General features: G+C 43.2%; 1 protein-coding gene across 1 annotated transcript; it reads right to left on the bottom strand.

Annotated features, from left to right (window-relative positions):
* Nucleotides 1-5,228: 5,228 nt before the first annotated feature.
* On the bottom strand, nt 5,229-20,334 carry LOC311122730 (NACHT and WD repeat domain-containing protein 2-like; the record flags this gene model as incomplete). Its single annotated transcript, XM_084197057.1, has 4 exons — nt 5,229-9,128; nt 16,343-16,932; nt 18,513-18,663; nt 20,131-20,334. Coding segments are annotated over 4 exons (4,845 nt in total), but the record flags the coding sequence as incomplete, so codon positions are not given.
* Between the last annotated feature and the right edge of the window lie 1,207 nt (nt 20,335-21,541).

Here is a 21,541-nt window from a genome sequence, read left to right as displayed (position 1 = left end):
TCAGACCACATCCTGGGTAACAACACTTGCTGGCTGGCCACATGTCAGTTCCTCTGGACAAGCTGCCCTGACCCCTGACCCCGACCCCCGACCCCCGACCCCCGACCCCCGACCCCTGACCCAGACTCTCCTGGTATGGTCTTTGACCTCATCTGACTTGATTGTTTGTGATCTCCATATCTGTCACGTTCACGATAGAAGTTCAACTAAGCCTTCACTGTATGTTGACCAAATGGCAGAAAACAATTGATCAGGCATGTGATCGAATAATCTATTATAGATGGTTTATTATATACTTATTAACAAATGTCCCCCGGAGCTGAAGTATAATTGGTCATAAGACCATAAAGCAAACAAGAAATGTTCACACGGTTAGACAAAATACTGCATCCCTTGTCTCCTTCCGTGTATAACTTATACAAGTAGTAGTCGAGCTCCACCTCCAAAGAGAAATACAAGGGAGTGAAAATGAATGGGTGATTGCAATGGTGCCGTGGCGGAGCGTATGTAAACTCACCTCCCCCCAGCCGAGCCTCGGGTGTTCAAATTGACTTTGTCTTGTGCCTTTGTTGGCTAAAGTCATCCGTTCTATGTTGAAGATATTTAATGAAAGACGTATTATCACTATAATCTTAATGTCTGATTTTGTAACAATGCTGCTTTTATCAGCGGTGTTCCCTTCTTGCTCTGTTTCATAGCAGGTACACGATCAACCTCGTATCCATTGTCATTTGATCTACGTATTGATCTATTGTGTAAATAGCCTTAAATTGGTTATTGATTGACGGCAACATCTCTATGACATAGTTGACAGTGTTCTTGAAATGTAATCCTCTTCCTGTGACACCATCTTCCTGCTGTTTCCCTCCTCCCTTTTCCTCTACATGTATGTGGGCCCTTTTCCTCTACATGTATGTGGGGCCTTTTCCTCTACATGTATGTGGGCCCTTTTCCTCTACACGTATGTGGGCCCTTTTCCTCTACACGTATGTGGGCCCCTTTCCTCTACATGTATGTGGGCCCTTTCATGCTGTTTTCCAATTCCATCCTCCATGTCTCCGCAGCCCAAAGCAGGCAGCATCCCACCACACACGGCCTACCATAATCTCCCTAACCTATCACGGCACAGGACGTCTACCATTACAGTGGTTAAACTCCAATTTTAATAAAAAAAAAGGCACAACCTACCCGGAGAGCAATCTACCCGCCAACAGGCAATGCCTTTTCCCCCCAGAATGCTTCACTTCATAGGTGAATTAGGCCAAAGGAACACGGCAGTTATCTTTCCTCACAGGGTCTGTATTGGGTAACTGTCCAACTGTTTACTGTGGAGAAGAAAATACAACACTGCTAAAATGGGACTTCTGACATTCCAAAATGGCTGGGCCCTTCACTTATGGTCGTTATTACTTATAAGCCTCTCTTTGACCTGATATTTGCTCAACTTGTAACCGCCTCTTAACTGACAACTTGTATCTCACCTCATGGAATAAGAATGGAACCCGGGCGGCAGGTAGCTTAGTGGTTAAGAGCGTTGTGCCAGTAACCGAAAGGTCACTGGTTCTAATCCCCGAGCCGACTAGGTGAAAAATCTGCCGATGTGACCTTGAGCAAGGCACTTAACCCTAATTGCTCCTGTAAGTCGCTCTGGATAAGAGCGTCTGCTAAATGACTAATTATATTAATTATAACCCCTCCTTTTGAAAGGATCAGCTCGTATTGTTTTGAGAGTCCCAGAACTCTTGTCGTTGCCCTTTGTCAATATTCCAGGCTCCTCCTGACAAAGCCTTTAACATATACAAAGAAGGGCAGGTGTGCGGTTGTTTGTGAACACTCAACATTGAAAGCAATCAGACTGGCTCCGATTGCCGGTATCTATACAAGGATGTAGGGGATTGTTTTTTCCCAACAGCGAGGCTGCTATCTAGGTGAGGGAAGAGCTTTCATTAAAACTTTAGCTCACTGCAAGATTAATGTGTGTAGTCTTGGGTGGTTTAATCTTCTAGTACTCTGGAGATAGGGAGAGAAGAGATAGAGAGGGAGAGATAGAGATAGAGAGGGAGAGATAGAGGGAGGGAGGGATGGACAGAGAGCGACAGAGCGAGGGAGGGAGAGAGAGAGAGGGACAGAGAGAGAGAGAAATAGAGGGAGGGAGGGACAGAGAGCGACAGAGCGAGGGAGAGAGAGAGAGGGACAGACAGATAGAGCGAGAGAGAGAGATGAGGGTGGTGATGGTGTCACTCAAACCCTTCTAATCACAGGTTGTATAATGAAAGATGGAAAAAGAGGGGAATGAGAAAAGGAGGCCCCTATGCTCAAGTGTCAATACAGCTGCACAATAAGACAGTTATTTTGGGCTGAGTAAATGCAGCTAATGCCATACCGTCTAGTGTAAGGACACACACTGGTTAGATGTGTGGTCTAGCCAGCCCTCACTGGTTAACAAACTCTGTAATTAGCAGTGGTGTAAAGTACTTAAGTAAAAATACTTGAAAGTACTACTTAAGTAGTTTTTTGGGGGGGTATTTTCACTCTTTATATTTTTGATGACTTTTACTTCACTACATTCCTAAAGAAAATGATATACTTTTTATTCCATACACTTTCCCTGACACTCGTTACATTTTGAATGCATAGCAGGACAGGAAAATGGTCTGATTGACACACTTATCAAGAGAACATCCCTGGTCATCCCTACTGCCTCTGATCTGGGGGACTCACTAAACACATTTGTAAATTATGTCAGAGTGTTGGAACGTGCCCCTGGCTATCAGTAAATAAATAAAAAACAAGAAAATGGTGCCGTCTGGTTTGCTTAATGTAAGGAATATGAAAAAATGTATACTTTTAGTTTTGATACTTAAGTAAATTTTAGCAATTACATTTAATTTTGATACTTAAGTATTTTTTAAACCAAATACTTTTAGGATTTTACTCAAGTAGGATTTTCACTTTTACTTGAGTCATTTTCTAAAGGTATCTTTATTTTTACTCAAGTATGACAATTGGGTACTTTTTCCACCGATGGTAATTAGTTTGGGGTGTAATAATAATGTGTAATAATAATAATAATAATAATAATAATAATAATAATAATAATAATATGCCATTTAGCAGACGCTTTTATCAAAAGCGACTTACAGTCATGTGTGCATAAATTTTTTACGTATGTGTGGTCCCGGGGATCGAACCCACGTTACAAGCGCCGCGCTCTACCAATTGAGCTACAGAGGACCACCCATACGTGTGGATGTGGGGTACCCATCCCCATTAAAGTTGCCCAGCTCTGGTCTAGATGATCAGCCAACGACCTCAGACCACTGCAATGACAAGCACGACAAAGTTCCAAAAAAAAAGTGAACAATTTTATTACATTAAAATGTTCCATACAAACATTGCATACACACTATTTCATATTGCTTCAGACATAAGTTTCTTTTTTTTTCTGTTAGAATAATTCCAGTTAAACAACTCTGTAACAAAATGTAGGTACAACATTTATGAAAATATAAATATCTCTAAACAGGTCAGTCCTGACCATACAAAGAATAACGTAGAAACATTCATTACCAGTATGTCAACTATTTGTTTCAAACATGTTACATTATTAAAAGTCATTCAAGTTACATAACATACAATAATACCGTATACTGGCTTCCATATGGACACATTCAAATATACTCTTTAAACTGGCATTCCAATATATCAAGTGGACTCAATGTCTTAGCAAAGATAGTACATTTACTCTATCATGGTTCAACATAATCAAGTAACACACTCAAACAATTTGGTCATGATGTAAGTAAGTACAAGCCTTAAAACAAATGGACCATTGTTAACGGAACAGAACATCAAACTAAGACTTTGGCAAATACACTGTATGATATTTCTAGATTTAGAATGTTTGCTTTGAAATATATAATACTGAAATATGTTCAAGCTTAATACTGCTAAGTTCTTAAGTGGGCCAACGTCTCAACTGTTGAAAAGAAGTATACATACAATTAGACAGAATAGCCCTTAAAAGGTTTATAGAAAACCAAAACGCTAGTAACGACTGATGATATCCTTTAATTTCAACTCTGAATCCCTGTGACTGTGTTAACCAAAGGCAAAAACCAACACCTGTTTAAAGAGCAAAGACACACAAACGATTATCAATATGACTAATAAATAACACAAAAAATCAGAATCTTTTATGAACATCGTTCCCGAATATCCTTCAATACTGACCTGACGCTCACAAAACGTTGATATTCTAACACATTTCAGTACTTTCACCACTTTCGCCTAATAACACTTATCTTTTTACCTCTCTCTCTCTGAATGTTAAGACAATAAACATAACTCCACTGAATGTAAAAGCTGTAAAATAGAAGACTGTTTAAGGCGTGGATGCGTACAGTGAGATGCTACACTATGCTACCCTATACTGAGAAACTCATGAACCGGAAACTGTAGGTAAAGTTGGACCAACTGTTAATATGGCGAACACATGGATTTATAATCTCAAACTCAACACTGCCACTAAAGTACCTTAATCCTCAATAATCTTTCTTCTTTGATAATTTAAATCAATCAAATTGATTATGTATGCTAAATTAGTATATGTATCTCTGTATATACTGTGTCTACGAATTGCCTGCATCTTCGTAATTCTCAGTAGTCTATACGACAATAAAATACATTTCAAAATCCAGGCACTCACTTTGATTGCATTAAGCACAACATAACATTTTTTTAAGGAGTTGCACAAATTGCAGCAGCCAAAAGAGATATGTACACATATAGTTTAATGTTCAGTACCTACGATTTAATTCAACATAAATAAATACACATTTATTAAGAACGACATTATGGCTTAATGTGCACAATGCAAAGAAAGTAACACGTCTAAGGTAAATTGGTCAAGCTAACTGGGATAGCTTTGGAAATCTCAAACAGAGAAATCTAAATAACAACTTTGTTCTTCAAATGCAAAAGGAAACATAATGGCAAACCAATAGATTAAATATATTTTATATCATATATTGAAAAAAATATTCTAACCATAAAAAACGACTTGGATTCTAACAGTCATCATGTGAAGAAAAAAACTAAACTAATACCTTATAGGTAATACATGACTTGAGTGCAGCGTTATAGTAGCATATAGTAGACTACACAGAGGACATCTGCAGCTGAATCAGGTGGCTGTAAACAAGGGTCAACTGCAACCCCACCCACCTTCACTGCAACAGTTCACTCTTTTTGGTGGGAGTGGTGGTCTCTGGCTCCCCTGAGTCAGACACATTGATGGGGCTATCCCTGGAGAAGACCTCAGTGGACTCCCTCCACACGCAGTCGGCGATGGTCTTGAAGGTGTGGTTGCCGCACTTGGGCCTTACCTTCTGCGAGGCGTTGTTGACGATCTGCCGGCTGTTGGACGTGGCAATCTTGATTTTGAGTGCGGCGTCCACGCGGTCCACCACTGTGTAGGTGCTGATGCTGCCATCCTCGAAGCCGATGATGATGTTGAGCGCCCGCTGGGACAGGCAGAGGAAGGTGGGCGTCTTGTAGAGGGAGCATGTCCCGATGCTCTTCCCGTCCGCCAGACGCATCACGATCAGGTTGGACACCACGCCCGCCTCGTCATCCTCATCGCAGTTCCGGAAGCAGATGTATACCAGGTAACGCCCATCCCTGGACAGCTTCTGCCGCCAGATGATACCGGCGGCGTGAACGAGCCTCAGCTTCCCGCTGTGAAGGTCCAACACGTTAATGTTCTCGTCGCCCTTAGAGACAATGCCCAGTTTCCCATTGGGTGAAATCTGGAAGTCCTCCAGGTTTTTCAGGAAGTTGGTAGGCAGCTGGACGCGTCTGCAGACTGACTCGTCCGCCACGCTCCATATAAACACAGTCTCTGTAGACGTAATGAAGACCACAAAGTCAGGGCAGTCGGGAATGAGCTTGAAGTTGACAATGCTAATGCCGTCGTCACAGACAAACTTCTTGGAAATACTGCCTGACCAGAGGCTGACGGCGAGCAGCTTGTTTTTAGTAGTTCCCACCAGGAAGGTGTTTGCGGTGGTGATCAGTGCATTCTGGAGGGTCACCAGTATGTTGCACACTTTGTGTCCGGTGGCCAGCCTCCAGACTCGGGAGCAGTTTTGTTCGCAGAGGGACACCACAAACTGGTCGTTGTGGGTCATCAGGAGCTGGGATATCTTCTGTCCATTGATGCGGAAGATGTTTTCGCCAGTGGCCGTGTGCCAGATGTACTGGCTGCACTTGTCATCTGACGTCACCATGAGATCCCCGGAGGAGGTCAGGACACAGTTCTCCACCAAGCCCTCGTGCTTGAAGATGGTCTCGATGAAGCCCGTGCTGAAGTTCCACTTGTGGATGGCTTCGGAGCCGTCCATGGTGAACACAAAGTCTTCCCTTCCAGAGAGCTGTAAACTCTGGATCCTCTTACCTGTTTTGTCGATGTTGGACATGGCGGTGATGATGTCAATGTCCCAGACAGATAGCACTCCACTGCTTGCCACAGACAGGAGCAGGTTGTGGTGGGTGGACTTTATGAGTTTAATGATGGCCCCAGAGATCTCAATCAGGCTGGCCATGCACTGCCCGCTGTCCCTCCTCCACACAAATATGGACGACGTGTTCTCCATGGAGGCCACGATACTTTGGCCATTTTTGGAGAGGACTGCAGCCACGAAACGCTCGGCACGCTTGGCCTTGAACTTCTCTGCCATCTTCCACAACTTGGTGTCCAGGACCTCGATGCTCTTGTCTTTGCAGATGAGGATGGAGCGCTGGTCTTCTGACAGCTCGATGCCCACCACCTCACTCTCGTCCCCCCGGCAGTCATAATCTTCCATCAGTTTGGGGTTGGTGATCTCTTTGGTGTTCCACACCGACAGGCTCCCCTCATTATCGATCATCACCATCTGGTGAATGGTGTCCAGGACTAAGATGGACTTGACAAATCCCCCGGAAAACTCAGATGTGACCGTGGCTAGCTTGTCCCCGGTGCCCAGATGGAAGATGGATGTGGTGTTGAGGTACTGACCACAGAAGGCATACATTCCATCAGGGGAGCATTGGACGCAGGTGACCTCGTACCAGCAGTGGAACTGGTAGAGGGGCCAGCCGTAGAGCAGATCGATCACATTGACGTCTTTACTGGCCTCTAGCCAGGCCAAGGCATGATGGCTGGCCAGCGTGAATCCGTTGATGAAGGCCACCCCTCCTGTGATACCACAGTGCTTGGAGCCCTTGATGTCCACTTCGGACAGCAGGCAGGACTTATGGTTGTCATAAATGAGCAGCGTGTTCTTGGTGGTTGCAACGACCAGGTACTTCTCGTCGCTGGTTAGTCTGATGCCCAGGACAACCGAGCGGGCCGTGTCTATCTGCCGGAGGAGCTGCCTGCTCTCCACATCCCATGTGCTGACGGACCCATCGTCCAGGGCCACAAGGACGATGTTGGGGGCCAGGGTGGGCAGGATCTCCACGATCTGCATGTAGCTGGAGCACAGGGGCAGCCTTTCAGGGCTGTAGGTGACGTCCATGGAGGAGTGGAGGGGCACGATGGAGCAGTACTTGGGGCCGTCCTTGTCGCACTCCAGGAGGAGGTGTCGGAGCTTGGGTAGGGAGGTGACCACAGGGAGGAGCCTCTGCTGCAGCTCTGCAGACAGGGATGCTGGGTTATTCATCACTTTGACCTTGATGCTGCGTAGCGTGGTGGCCAAGAACTTGAGCTCTTTCTCCTGGGAGTAGCTGTAGGCTAGGTCGATGTCAGTCAGTGCCTTTTCAAACTGCCCTATCTTGATCATGGTGTAGAGCCAACTGAAGTTCATGATGACCCCGTACATGAGGTCGTCCGTGCGGCCACTCCGAGTCAGGTGGTAGAGGAGCTCTGTCATCTTCCTGTGGTTGACGAAGAAGATGTCGGGCTCCAGGAGGTTGCACTGGAACACCCAGGGCTGCTCAGGTGTCTGCCTATCATAGGAGTACTTCTCGGCGGATGCTTCTTTGTGGGACGGCTGCTGGGGGTGGGGGTTCTTGTGTTGGGAGATGTTGAGTGAGGCAAAGTGGTTGTTGTCGCAGTGGAAGATCTTTTTCCTGCCGCCCGACCACGCCCCTAGGAAGTACTCGGCCAGGAGGCTGTGCATCTGGTGCACGTCCTCCTCATTGCTAAGATACAGCTTCTGGGCGATGAGGTGCAGGTGTCTATTGGCCCACACCATCAGGGTAACATTTCTCACCTGCCTCTCCACCAGGTACCCCTCCAGTTCCTCTTTCAGCCTCGCCACTAGGTCATAGGAGATCCTCAGCGGGTTTTTTAGATTCGAACTGACCATGATATCTCCCAGCACGCTGTTATCCAGTGACAGAATATCCTCCAGCTCCACCTCCGTTAACCCCGCCTTGGCCATAGTGATGTATCCCAGCGCCCTGAACACGAACCGCTGCCCCAGCTTGTTCTCCACAGAGTAGAAGAGCTGCTCGATGCTCTCGTGCACGGTGGAGCACAGCGAGCGGTCGTCCACGTCCTTGTGCGAGCGCCAGTGCACCACCTCCCGGTAGATGAGATTGACGAACATGGGTAGCGTGCACTTGGCCAGCGCTTCGTTGACATAGATCTGCTGTCCCGAGGTCACCTTCCTCTTCACCCCCAGCAGCTGCTGCTTCAGCGTCTGACTACAGGTTTTACGGTCCCGCTGCACCAGCTGTACATAGCGTCCTTCATCATGGATCAAACAGCGGAGCTTCTGGAGGATTCCGTGCTTGTTGGGTAATGTTGAGACCACGATGCGGACAGTGCGAGGCAGGTGGACGGGGAGCCACCACAGCTTGCGGGCCTCGTCAGCCTCTGAGAGTTGCTCCAGGGCATCCAGGATGATGACCAGGGGCCGGTGGAAGGAGGACTCCCCAAGGAGGTTGACCAGCAGCTCCATCATCTCCTGGATCTTGTTGGGCAGGAAGTGGATCAGGCAACGGTAGTTGAGGGCTATCTGCTCACAGATGCTCTGGAGGAGGGTGCGCAGGTTTGTGGCGAACTCTGAGGAGCCCACAAAGCGGACGATGACCACCGGGTCTGTCTCGGGACCCATCTCCGTCTGGAGCCACGTGTAGGCCTGAGAGAGAAAAGAGATTTAGTCACTCTCTCAAGGATCATACGTGAAAGAGTGAATAACTATGACAACTCAGAGAGAGAGAGAAAACATACAAGGCCATGTTTTCAATAATGGATTGCATTTATAAAACAGTTTTTCAAAAAGTATCTCAAAGCGTGTTCCACCGTAAGGGAACTAGTTTTGTTGTTCGTTTTGTGTTATTTCTAACTAGCTTTAGCTTTTTGCAATAATTTTTTTACCCAATCTATATTTACTCTGTGTGACTCAGAAGACAACATAAAGCTCTACTAAAGTGGAGGGAGCTAGAATTGCTATTTGGAAAGCACTTGCTATTCGGAAAGCACTGGGCGTGATGTGATGCCCAAAAAAAAAAAAATGCCAAGGTTAGAGCAGTGTACAGAGGACAGAGGTCTGCGTCAATACCAGGTATTTCTGTCCCCTGGGGACAGATACTTTACAAATAGAACTGCGAGAATGTGAACTCAGTTTGTAGAACTGATACATTATTCAAGAGATCCTGTGAACATTTTAAGCTATCCTCTCTTCGCCAAGGCCATGAGGTAAACAGAAAAACAACAAGCGAAAAAATATTTACATTCTCAAGAATTAGATAGACGTAGCCTGATCCCAGATCTGTTTGTGGATTTAGTCTACTCCATTGTCATTGTCAAGTCAAATCATGTTTTGCATGAGAATTCCATAAGGAGTTGGCAAGAGAGCACAAACTGACTGGCACTCAGGCTAAGATAGAAGCATCCAATGACTTTTCCAACATGAGAGATATTTTATGAATCAGCACAGCTCCCTGTTTCCCCTGTTTTCATCCATATTTATAGTTTCATTCAATAATTCACCAAGGCCCCCTGCTGTGATTCCTAGAATCATTCACCATAATTTGACACTTTGGTGCAATTCTTGAGGCTCTGAGACCGACTACAGCAGTGTGTGTGTATGTTCGTGCAGGTGTGTGAAAGTGTGAGAGAGAGTAAATGTGTGTGCATGTGTGTCTACATGTGGGACTGGGACTGTGTGGATTCTATTGTACGTGACATGCAAGGCACGTAGAATCTAGGCGCCTCATTTCTGACCGCTGCGTAAATGTCACACTAAATATCTGCGTGGCAACTCCAAGGAGAGTACACCAGGTCTCAGAGCTCGTCATGACGGATATAGCGTTAGAGACTAAAATCTGCTCTGGTCAACATGCTGTCAACAGACCCATCCCTCCCTCCCTCCTTCCCTCCCTCCCTCCCCCCATCACTCCACTCATCCAAAACACAGCCGACCTCCCCACTCATCCTGGCCATGTATAACTCCAGAAGGAAGCAGCAGGGAGTAGCAAATAAAGAAAAACTTTTTTATATCTACTATATCTCTATACTATATCTACTATATCTACTATATCTCTATACTATATCTACTATATCTACTATATCTCTATACTATATCTACTATATCTACTATATCTCTATACTATATCTCTATACTATATCTACTATATCTACTATATCTCTATACTATATCTACTATATCTACTATATATCTTTACTATATCTACTATATCTACTATATCTCTATACTATATCTACTATATCTACTATATCTCTATACTATATCTACTATATCTACTATATCTCTATACTATATCTCTATACTATATCTACTATATCTACAATATCTCTATACTATATCTCTATACTATATCTACTATATCTCTATACTATATCTACTATATCTCTATACTATATCTACTATATCTATATACTATATCTACTATATCTACTATATCTCTATACTATATCTACTATATCTCTATACTATATCTACTATATCTACTATATCTCTATACTATATCTACTATATCTACAATATCTCTATACTATATCTACTATATCTCTATACTATATATACTATATCTCTATACTATATCTCTATAATATATCTCTATACTATATCTACTATATCTACTATATCTACTATATCTCTATACTATATATACTATATCTCTATACTATATCTCTATACTATATCTCTATACTATATCTACTATATCTACTATATCTCTATACTATATCTACTATATCTCTATACTATATCTCTATACTATATCTCTATACTATATCTCTATACTATATCTACTATATCTACTATATCTCTATACTATATCTACTATATATCTATACTATATCTACTATATCTATATACTATATCTACTATATCTACTATATCTCTATACTATATCTACTATATCTACTATATCTCTATACTATATCTCTATACTATATCTACTATATCTCTATACTATATCTACAATATCTCTATACTATATCTACTATATCTCTATACTATATATACTATATATACTATATCTCTATACTATATCTCTATACTATATCTCTATACTATATCTACTATATCTCTATACTATATATACTATATCTCTATACTATATCTCTATACTATATCTCTATACTACAGTGGGGAAAAAAGTATTTAGTCAGCCACCAATTGTGCAAGTTCTCCCACTTAAAAAGATGAGAGAGGCCTGTAATTTTCATCATAGGTACACGTCAACTATAACAGACAAATTGAGAAAAAAAAATCCAGAAAATCACATTGTAGGATTTTTAATGAATTTATTTGCAAATTATGGTGGAAAATAAGTATTTGGTCACCTACAAACAAGCAAGATTTCTGGCTCTCACAGACCTGTAACTTCTTATTTAAGAGGCTCCTCTGTCCTCCACTCGTTACCTGTATTAATGGCACCTGTTTGAACTTGTTATCAGTATAAAAGACACCTGTCCACAACCTCAAACAGTCACACTCCAAACTCCACTATGGCCAAGACCAAAGAGCTGTCAAAGGACACCAGAAACAAAATTGTAGACCTGCACCAGGCTGGGAAGACTGAATCTGCAATAGGTAAGCAGCTTGGTTTGAAGAAATCAACTGTGGGAGCAAATATTAGGAAATGGAAGACATACAAGACCACTGATAATCTCCCTCGATCTGGGGCTCCACTCAAGATCTCACCCCGTGGGGTCAAAATGATCACAAGAACGGTGAGCAAAAATCCCAGAACCACACGGGGGGACCTAGTGAATGACCTGCAGAGAGCTGGGACCAAAGTAACAAAGCCTACCATCAGTAACACACTACGCCGCCAGGGACTCAAATCCTGCAGTGCCAGACGTGTTCCCCTGCTTAAGCCAGTACATGTCCAGGCCCGTCTGAAGTTTGCTAGAGTGCATTTGGATGATCCAGAAGAGGATTGGGAGAATGTCATATGGTCAGATGAAACCAAAATATAACTTTTTGGTAAAAACTCAACTCGTCGTGTTTGGAGGACAAAGAATACTGAGTTGCATCCAAAGAACACCATACCTACTGTGAAGCATAGGGGTGGAAACATCATGCTTTGGGGCTGTTTTTCTGCAAAGGGACCAGGACGACTGATCCGTGTAAAGGAAATAATGAATGGGGCCATGTATCGTGAGATCTTGAGTGAAAACCTCCTTCCATCAGCAAGGGCATTGAAGATGAAACGTGGCTGGGTCTTTCAGCATGACAATGATCCCAAACACATCGCCCGGGCAACGAAGGAGTGGCTTCGTAAGAAGCATTTCAAGGTCCTGGAGTGGCCTAGCCAGTCTCCAGATCTCAACCCCATAGAAAATCTTTGGAGGGAGTTGAAAGTCCATGTTGCCCAGCGACAGCCCCAAAACATCACTGCTCTAGAGGAGATCTGCATGGAGGAATGGGCCAAAATACCAGCAACAGTGTATGAAAACCTTGTGAAGACTTACAGAAAACGTTTGACCTGTGTCATTGCCAACAAAGGGTATATAACAAAGTATTGAGAAACTTTTGTTATTGACCAAATACTTATTTTCCACCATTATTTGCAAATAAATTCATTAAAAATCCTACAATGTGATTTTCTGGAATTATTTTTCTCATTTTGTCTGTCATAGTTGACGTGTACCTATGATGAAAATTACAGGCCTCTCTCATCTTTTTAAGTGGGAGAACTTGCACAATTGGTGGCTGACTAAATACTTTTTTTCCCCACTGTATATCTCTATACTATATCTACTATATCTACTATATTTACATTTACATTTTAGTTATTTAGCAGACGCTCTTATCCAGAGCGACTTACAGTTAGTGAGTGCATACATTATTTTGTTATTTTTCAAACTGGCCCCCCGTGGGAATCGAACCCACAACCCTGGCGTTGCAAACGTCATGCTCTACCAACTGAGCTACATCCCCGTCGGCCATTCCCTCCCCTACCCTGGACGACGCTGGGCCAATTGTGCGTCAGCCCATGGGTCTCCCGGTCGCGGCCGGCTACGACAGAGCCTACCTATATCTCTCTACTATATCTACTATATCTACTATATCTACTATATCTCTATACTATATCTACTATATCTACTATATCTACTATATCTACTATATCTCTATACTATATCTACTATATCTACTATATCTCTATACTATATCTACTATATCTACTATATCTCTATACTATATCTACTATATCTCTATACTATATACTATATTTTTTTATTTTTTTATTTAACCTTTATTTAACCAGGTAAGCCAGTTGAGAACAAGTTCTCATTTACAACTGCGACCTGGCCAAGATAAAGCAAAGCAGTGCGGAAAAAACAACAACACAGTTACATATGGAATAAACAAAACGTACAGTCAATAACACAATAGAAAATGTATATACAGTGTGTGCAAATGTAGTAAGTTATGGAGGTAAGGCAATAAATAGGCCATAGTGCAAAATAATTACAATTATAATTTAGTATTAACACTGGAGTGATAGATGTGCAGAAGATTATGTGCAAATCGAGATACTGGGGTGCAAATGAGCAAAATAAATAACAATGTAAATAACAATATGGGGATGAGGTAGTTGGGTGGGCTAATTACAGATGGGCTGTGTACAGGTACAGTGATCGGTAAGCTGCACTGACAACTGATGCTTAAGGTTAGTGAGGGAGATAAGTGTCTCCAGCTTCAGAGATTTTTGCAGTTCGTTCCAGTCATTTGCAGCAGAGAACTGGAAGGATGGCGACCAAAGGAGGTGTTGGCTTTGGGGATGACCAGTGCGATATATCTGCTGGAGCACAGACTACGGGTGGGTGTTGCTATGGTGACCAGTGAGCTAAGATAAGGCGGGGATTTGCCTAGAAGGGATTTATAGATGACCTGGAGCCAGTGGGTTTGGCGACGAATATGTAGTGAGGGCCAGCCAACGAGAGCGTACAGGTCACAATGGTGGGTAGTATATGGGGCTTTGGTGACAAAATGGATGGCACTGTGATAGACTACATCCAATTTGCTGAGTAGAGTGTTGGAGGCTGTTTTGTAAATTACATCGCCGAAGTCATGGATCGGTAGGATAGTCAGTTTTACGAGGGCATGTTTAGCAGCATGAGTGAAGGCGGCTTTGTTGCGAAATAGGAAGCCGATTCAAGATTTAACCTTGGATTGGAGATACTTAATGTGAGTCTGGAAGGAGAGTTTACAGTCTAACCAGACACCTAGGTATTTGTAGTTGTCCACATATTCTAAGTCAGAGCCGCCGAGAGTAGTGATTCTAGTCGGGCAGGCGGGTGCAAGCAGCATTCGATTGAAGAGCATGCATTTAGTTTTACTAGCGTTTAAGAGCAGTGGGAGGCCACGGAAGGAGTGTTGTATGGCATTGAAGCTTGTTTGGAGGTTTGTTAACACAGTGTCCAATGAAGGGCCAGATGTATACAAAATGGTGTCGTCTGCGTAGAGGTGGATCTCTATACTATATCTACTATATCTACTATATCTCTATACTATATCTACTATATCTACTATATATCTATACTATATCTACTATATCTACTATATATACTATACCTCTATACTATATCTACAATTTGATTTGATTTGATTTGATTTACTATATCTCTATACCATATCTACTATATATACTATATCTATATACTATATCTACTATATCTACTATATCTACTATATCTCTATACTATATCTACTATATCTACTATATATACTATACCTCTATACTATATCTACTATATCTCTATACTATATCTACTATATCTACTATATCTCTATACTATATCTACTATATATACTATATCTATATACTATATCTACTATATCTACTATATCTACTATATCTCTATACTATATCTACTATATCTACTATATATACTATATCTCTATACTATATCTACTATATCTACTATATCTCTATACTATATCTACTATATCTACTATATATACTATACCTCTATACTATATCTACTATATCTCTATACCATATCTACTATATATACTATATCTATATACTATATCTACTATATCTACTATATCTACTATATCTCTATACTATATCTACTATATCTACTATATATAATATACCTCTATACTATATCTACTATATCTCTATACTATATCTACTATATCTACTATATCTATATACTATATCTACTATATCTACTATATCTACTATATCTACTATATCTCTATACTATACTATACTATACTCTGATCTCTGTGACAACTGCTGGAGTTATGCATTTGAAGCAAAGTGCTGTGCAACAATCTGAACAATGTATTTCACCTGTGATAAATTAACTGTAAACTGTGATCTATTAGAGGCGAAGGCATCTATCATAAAGGTTGAGAAGCAGGGTGGAGCCGGTCCGGGTGACTGCACCGTGGGATCCCTGCAACGTGACCCTAATGTGCCCGACTGGCCAGGCAGCCAGATGGCCCAAGCAACAGACAGGCCAATAAGTGAACAGTGACCTGACACACACCCACCCATAGGGGCACGCGGGCATACGGGGGACATCCATGCACACATCCATGCATTCACAAAGATAGGGACAAGTGCATAGTTGATGGATGGACTCACATGCAACAAACAAATACACACACAGATGGATAATGCATGTGTAGCAAGCGGACGAACACCCTTGTACACTCTTACACACAGGAGGCACATGCACGTACAGACAGACACACTCAAGCAGACGAACACAGACGGACACATTATCTCTCACACGAATGCCTGTTGTGCTTGCTAAAGCCTTTCATTTATTATCTAAAATTGATCCTAAACCAGGAAGTGCCATTAAGCCCAAAGACCTAAAAGTCCACCCCACCAGCAGTGGCATGTCTCTCACCTGTTTGGCCACCTCGGCTAGCAGTAGTGTTTTCCCCGTGCACGGCCCACCGTAGACCACCAGGGGGCTCATCCTGCTCCCCTTAGACGGCAGCAGATACTCCTGCACCAGGTCCAGGGTCTCGCTCTTATAATCGTAGAAGGCCGAGAAGTTCTTACACAGGGACAGGTGCTGAAGGATCTCGTCGTACAGAGGGTCCGTCTCTGTGTCAAAGTTCTGCTGGACCGTGGCCTGAATGATGTCCACCATATCCTCGTAGAACTGTTTACACAAGCCTTCGACGTAGTGGCTCTCCACCTCCTGGGAGTAGCCCAGCTTCATGTCGCAGTGCGTCACAGAGGAGTAGACGCGGAGGTTGGACGAGGCCACCACGGTGGGGATAAACTCGTCCCGCACCTTTAAAAGACGTTCGTAGGCTTCCTGGTTACGCATTACGCGGTCCTCTGAGACGACGATGTCCATGTACTTGGCCATCTCTGGGAGCTTGGCGTGCCGGTCGAAGTTGGAGATCTTGCGGATGTAGCAGACACACTTCTTGAGGAAGGCAGGCGTTTGTTTGCCCAAGGCGAAGTCCAGTTCGTCCTCCAAGGCTGGAAAAACGGGAGGAAAACAAACAATCAACGAATCAATTCAAAGTTAGAACATTTTAACCCTGAAGAAACTTGCTATACAATATTTCTGAGGAGTTAGGCTAACCCACACATGAGTTGGAGTGTTAATATTGTTCAAAGTAATGTGAGTTATTGTTCCTTTTGCCATGCTACAGGCTTCAAAAGGCTGGCACTGGCTGCTGTTGTGGGCTCCTAAGCTTGTCTTCAAAACAGACTTGGAAGACTTGGGAGTCTTTAAGTAAAGCCGCACAGATTCTGGCAGTCTTTTTTAAGCCTGTCTTTAGTCTGCGATTATATATGTTTTCCCCCTAAGCCTTGTTTGAGGAGAAAGATGGTTGATACAATCACATAACTAGCATTGCAGCCTTATCACAGCCCCCCCCCAAAGAGCCAGCTCTACTGAAACTCTCTGCCAGCATCTCCTGTGTAGTATCGCTCTCACTGCAGCGTGCTATAGAAGTGACTGTAAGAAAAGACAAGAGAGAAAAGAAGTGGAGAGAAACGCCGTTTGAAGCTCGGTATAGTCAATTAACTGGCATACTGAATGTATTTTTTTCCCCGCACACAAAATCATTGGCTATGCCTTTGAACAAATCAAACATGGAAATCTGCATGGTAATCAAGTCAAATTACTTTGTGTGAATTTGTAATGTCCAGATCGTATACGGCTCAGCAGGGGAACATAGTCAGAAACAACCCCCCCCAAAAAAAAAAAAACTCCCCATGTATTATATTCATTACAAAGCAGGCTGCTGCTAACAGTGTTGCTGCTTTCTCTCTGGCTACAAACACATGGCCTACAAAAGAAACCCAGAGGGCACCCATGACACCCGTACATACAGAACATCAGCCTAGAAAGGCTACAGAGAGATGCACCGTGCAGATACCGGGAATATACTTACTTTTCTTTTCATCCTCAAAGTGGGTGATAGTGTCCAATTGGATCAGTGCTTTTAGTGTAATTAGACCCAATTTGGAACACTTTTGGAGCCCTCTAGGGCAGACCTACTTTAAAATTGTAAACACAGAGAGTAAGAATAAATATTCGGAGACATCTTTGAGGGTTATATCTGGGCTGCATGTGCAGGTTTATCTCTGTAGGACTCTCTGACGGTACATTAGCTCATGAGGAAAACCGATTGCTACAACAAAAATTATCACAATACTGCGGTCCTCTGTAGCTCAGCTGGTAGAGCACGGTGCTTGTAATGCCAAGGTAGTGGGTTCGATCCCCAGGACCACCCATACACAAAAATGCATGCGTGACTGTAAGTTGCTTTGGATAAAAGCGTCTGCTAAATGGCATATTATTGTTTAACTGATTTAACTAAAGCCTTCCAAGGTTAAATGTTTTAGGAGGTAAAATTAATGCACACACACATATCTTGGTTGTACAGTATAGCTCAATGAACACAATTATGTAAAACAAGAAAACACCACAGCACTGAATAACACAATATACTATACTGAGTTTCATGGTACAACACCATAGAAGAAGAAGAAGAAGAAGAAGAAGAAGAAGAAGAAGAAGAAGAAGGAGACAGGAGTAGCCTTCATACCAGAGCAGAGAAATTTCTTGGCTTGAGGAGGCTTCATGGTGCCCTTCTCCTGGAGCTGCAGGACAGACCTACGGAAGATCCTCTTGATCTCCTCAGACACGTTCCTCCACGCCTTGTCGTTCTTCGTCTTGGCTGCACTGCTCGATTCCATCTGTAGAAGACAGGGAGCGAAAGGGAGTTTTTAATGTTGAAATTGGCACATAGTTCTGCATTATGGAACATACAGAGTAGATTAAACATTAAGTAGCTAGCTCAATTGGTATGCTTTTGATTTTAGATGGCAGTCTTAACAAAGCCAGAGACCTATACAACTTTGTTGGCAAAGGGAAAGGACCTTAAAGTTGAGTTGGTAAACGGTAGAAACTGATGAAGCTGTTTGGGCCCAACCGATGCAACATAGTGCATTATCTCCACAAGCTGAACCGGACCATAGAGACATTCTATAGTGGACACGTCATCTATATCTGCTGATCCTATTGTCATTGTTTTTGGGTCCAATAGAACTACGGTAGATATCCTTGGAGAGCAGTGGAGACTGCTGAGGGGAGGACGGCTCATAATAACGGCTGGGACGGAGTGAATGGAATGGCAACGAACACCATGGAAACCATGCGTTTGATGTATTTGATACCATTCCACCGATTCCGCTCCAGCCATTACCACGAGCCCATCCTCCCCAATTAAGGTGCCACCAACCTCCTGTGCTGGAGAGAGGAAGTCAATGAGATTCCAACCCTAATGTTTTTCTCAATTCCCTCCAGCCTCGAGGAGGTGCCGCATTGAGTGACACAAGCGCCTAATGTTTAGCGAGCCAAAACAGCACGCTAGAAGCTAGCACTGTAGTTACAATGGTGACCGTCACACAGGCATGCACAAACGTTTAGCTACCCACTACAGCGTACTTATAATGCTTAACTTAACTAACTAGCCTAGCATTGTAGTTAAATGGGGGACTGTGACAGCTGCATTGATAGCCGCAGACATGTTTACTGCTAGTGCCAACTCACACTAAGAGTACCAAGCTTTTAAGGAAATGCAGGGCAAATCTTTATAGGTCTCAAACTTTCCACCAGCACAACACATTCTAATGGGGGAAGCAACTTGAAGTTTTAAAGTTTTGTATAAAAATAAGTGTTGAGAGAGTTGTTGCCAAGTGACTTTTACTGGCCAATATTACAGGTGCTTTAAACAGCTTGTGAATGTGAAGGGCATGTGTTCAAGCATAACAGTTTGCTTAGACTAAAACAGAGCAGAAGAGCTCCCTTTTCCAATGTAAATATGATACTGAACAAAGTTTTGGCTGTCCATATTTTTATTTTTTTCCTACTAGCACTGACTTTGCTGATGTGGTTGTCCCACTTAGCTATCTTAAGATGAATGCACTAACTGTCGCTCTGTATTATAGCATCTGCTAAAATGACTAAAATGTACAATGATACGGATATTTCAGTATCTTGGGTTAGTCTCAGTGAGACCTACCTACTCAATTAGTCTTTGATCCAAGATAACCTGGCCACAGCCATTCCAGAACAACTGTGTCTGAGCATAGCTAATTTTCCCCCAACATAATATATTTCTTAAATGCTGTTGAATATGCCGTGAAAGGTTCAGATCTTACAGAGTTTTGGTAGTTCTTCAACATCTGGGCTTTGGCTTTGAGGTAGTAGGCTGGCGGCACGGCGTTCTCATCTCGGCAGTACCACTCCTCCAGGACGTGTGTGTCTAGCCCCGCTTCCACCGCCGCATCCAGGATCATCTCAAACTCTGGAGCCTCCACCTCCCCTGGCACGCGGATACTGCCGTACTTCTCCCCCACCAGCCCCTGGGAGGAAGGAAGGAATGGACGAGGGATGAGGGGAGGAAGGAAGGAAGAAAGCTAGAGAGAGAGAGGTAGAACGCTCATCATCACCGCTTGACTTTCTATGATCATTGGTTTCAAGGTTTTCTAGTTGCTCTCAGTCTTGGAGTATCTTTGAGACAATATGATTTACACATTAAAGTGCTGATTAAAGTGCTTACGACAGCCTTTCATTTGTGTCCTGTGTACCGGCCTGCTCAATGCCGGACATGTGGGTGTATCTATTGGTATGTCAGCCTCAGCTTAGAGTTCACGTGCACACACATACACACGCACACGCGAACACACACACACACATGCACTAGGCACACATCGAGGCAGAGTAAATGGTCAGGGCCATCCAGTGAAAGCCGATGTGCATCAGGATTGTATCGCTTTAATTTGTATGTGTTCCTTCTCAATGTGTGGGGTAACTGCTTTGAATGGAAATTAATCGAATGGAATGAAATAATGGGAGTATGGGTATGTCCGTCGGTCAGTGGAGGCTGCTGAGGGGAGGACGGCTGATAATAATGGCTGGCATGGAGTGAATGGAATGGTATCAAACGTTATTAAACATTCCATTCACTCCATTCCAGCCATTCCACTCCATTTCAGCCATTCCACTCCATTCCAGCCATTAAACTCCACTCCAGCCATTCCAGCCATTCCACTCCATTCCAGCATTACACTCCATTCCAGCCATTCCACTCCAATCCAGCCATTATACTCCATTCCAGCCATTCCACTCCATTCCAGCCATTCCACTCCATTCCAGCCATTTCACTCCATTCCAGCCATTCCAGCCATTCCACTCCATTCCAGCCATTCCACTCCATTCCAGCCTTTACACTCCATTCCAGCCATTCCACTCCATTCCAGCCTTTACACACCATTCCAGCCATGTCACTCCATTCCAGCCATTCCAGCCTTTACACTCCATTCCAGCCATTAAACTCCATTCCAGCATTACACTCCATTCCAGCCATTCCACTCCATTCCAGCCATTACACTCCATTCCAGCCATTAAACTCCACTCCAGCCATTCCACTCCATTCCAGCATTACACTCCATTCCAGCCATTCCACTCCATTCCAGCCATTATACTCCATTCCAGCCATTCCAGCCATTCCACTCCATTCCAGCCATTCCACTCCATTCCAGCCATTTCACTCCATTCCAGCCATTCCAG

The sequence above is a fragment of the Coregonus lavaretus genome (assembly GCF_964263955.1).
Source record: "Coregonus lavaretus genome assembly, contig: HAP1_SCAFFOLD_6983, whole genome shotgun sequence".
Taxonomy (NCBI): Eukaryota; Metazoa; Chordata; class Actinopteri; order Salmoniformes; family Salmonidae; genus Coregonus; species Coregonus lavaretus.
The sequence above is the reverse complement of the archived record's forward strand: the minus strand, read 5'-3'. Positions and strand labels throughout refer to the sequence as shown.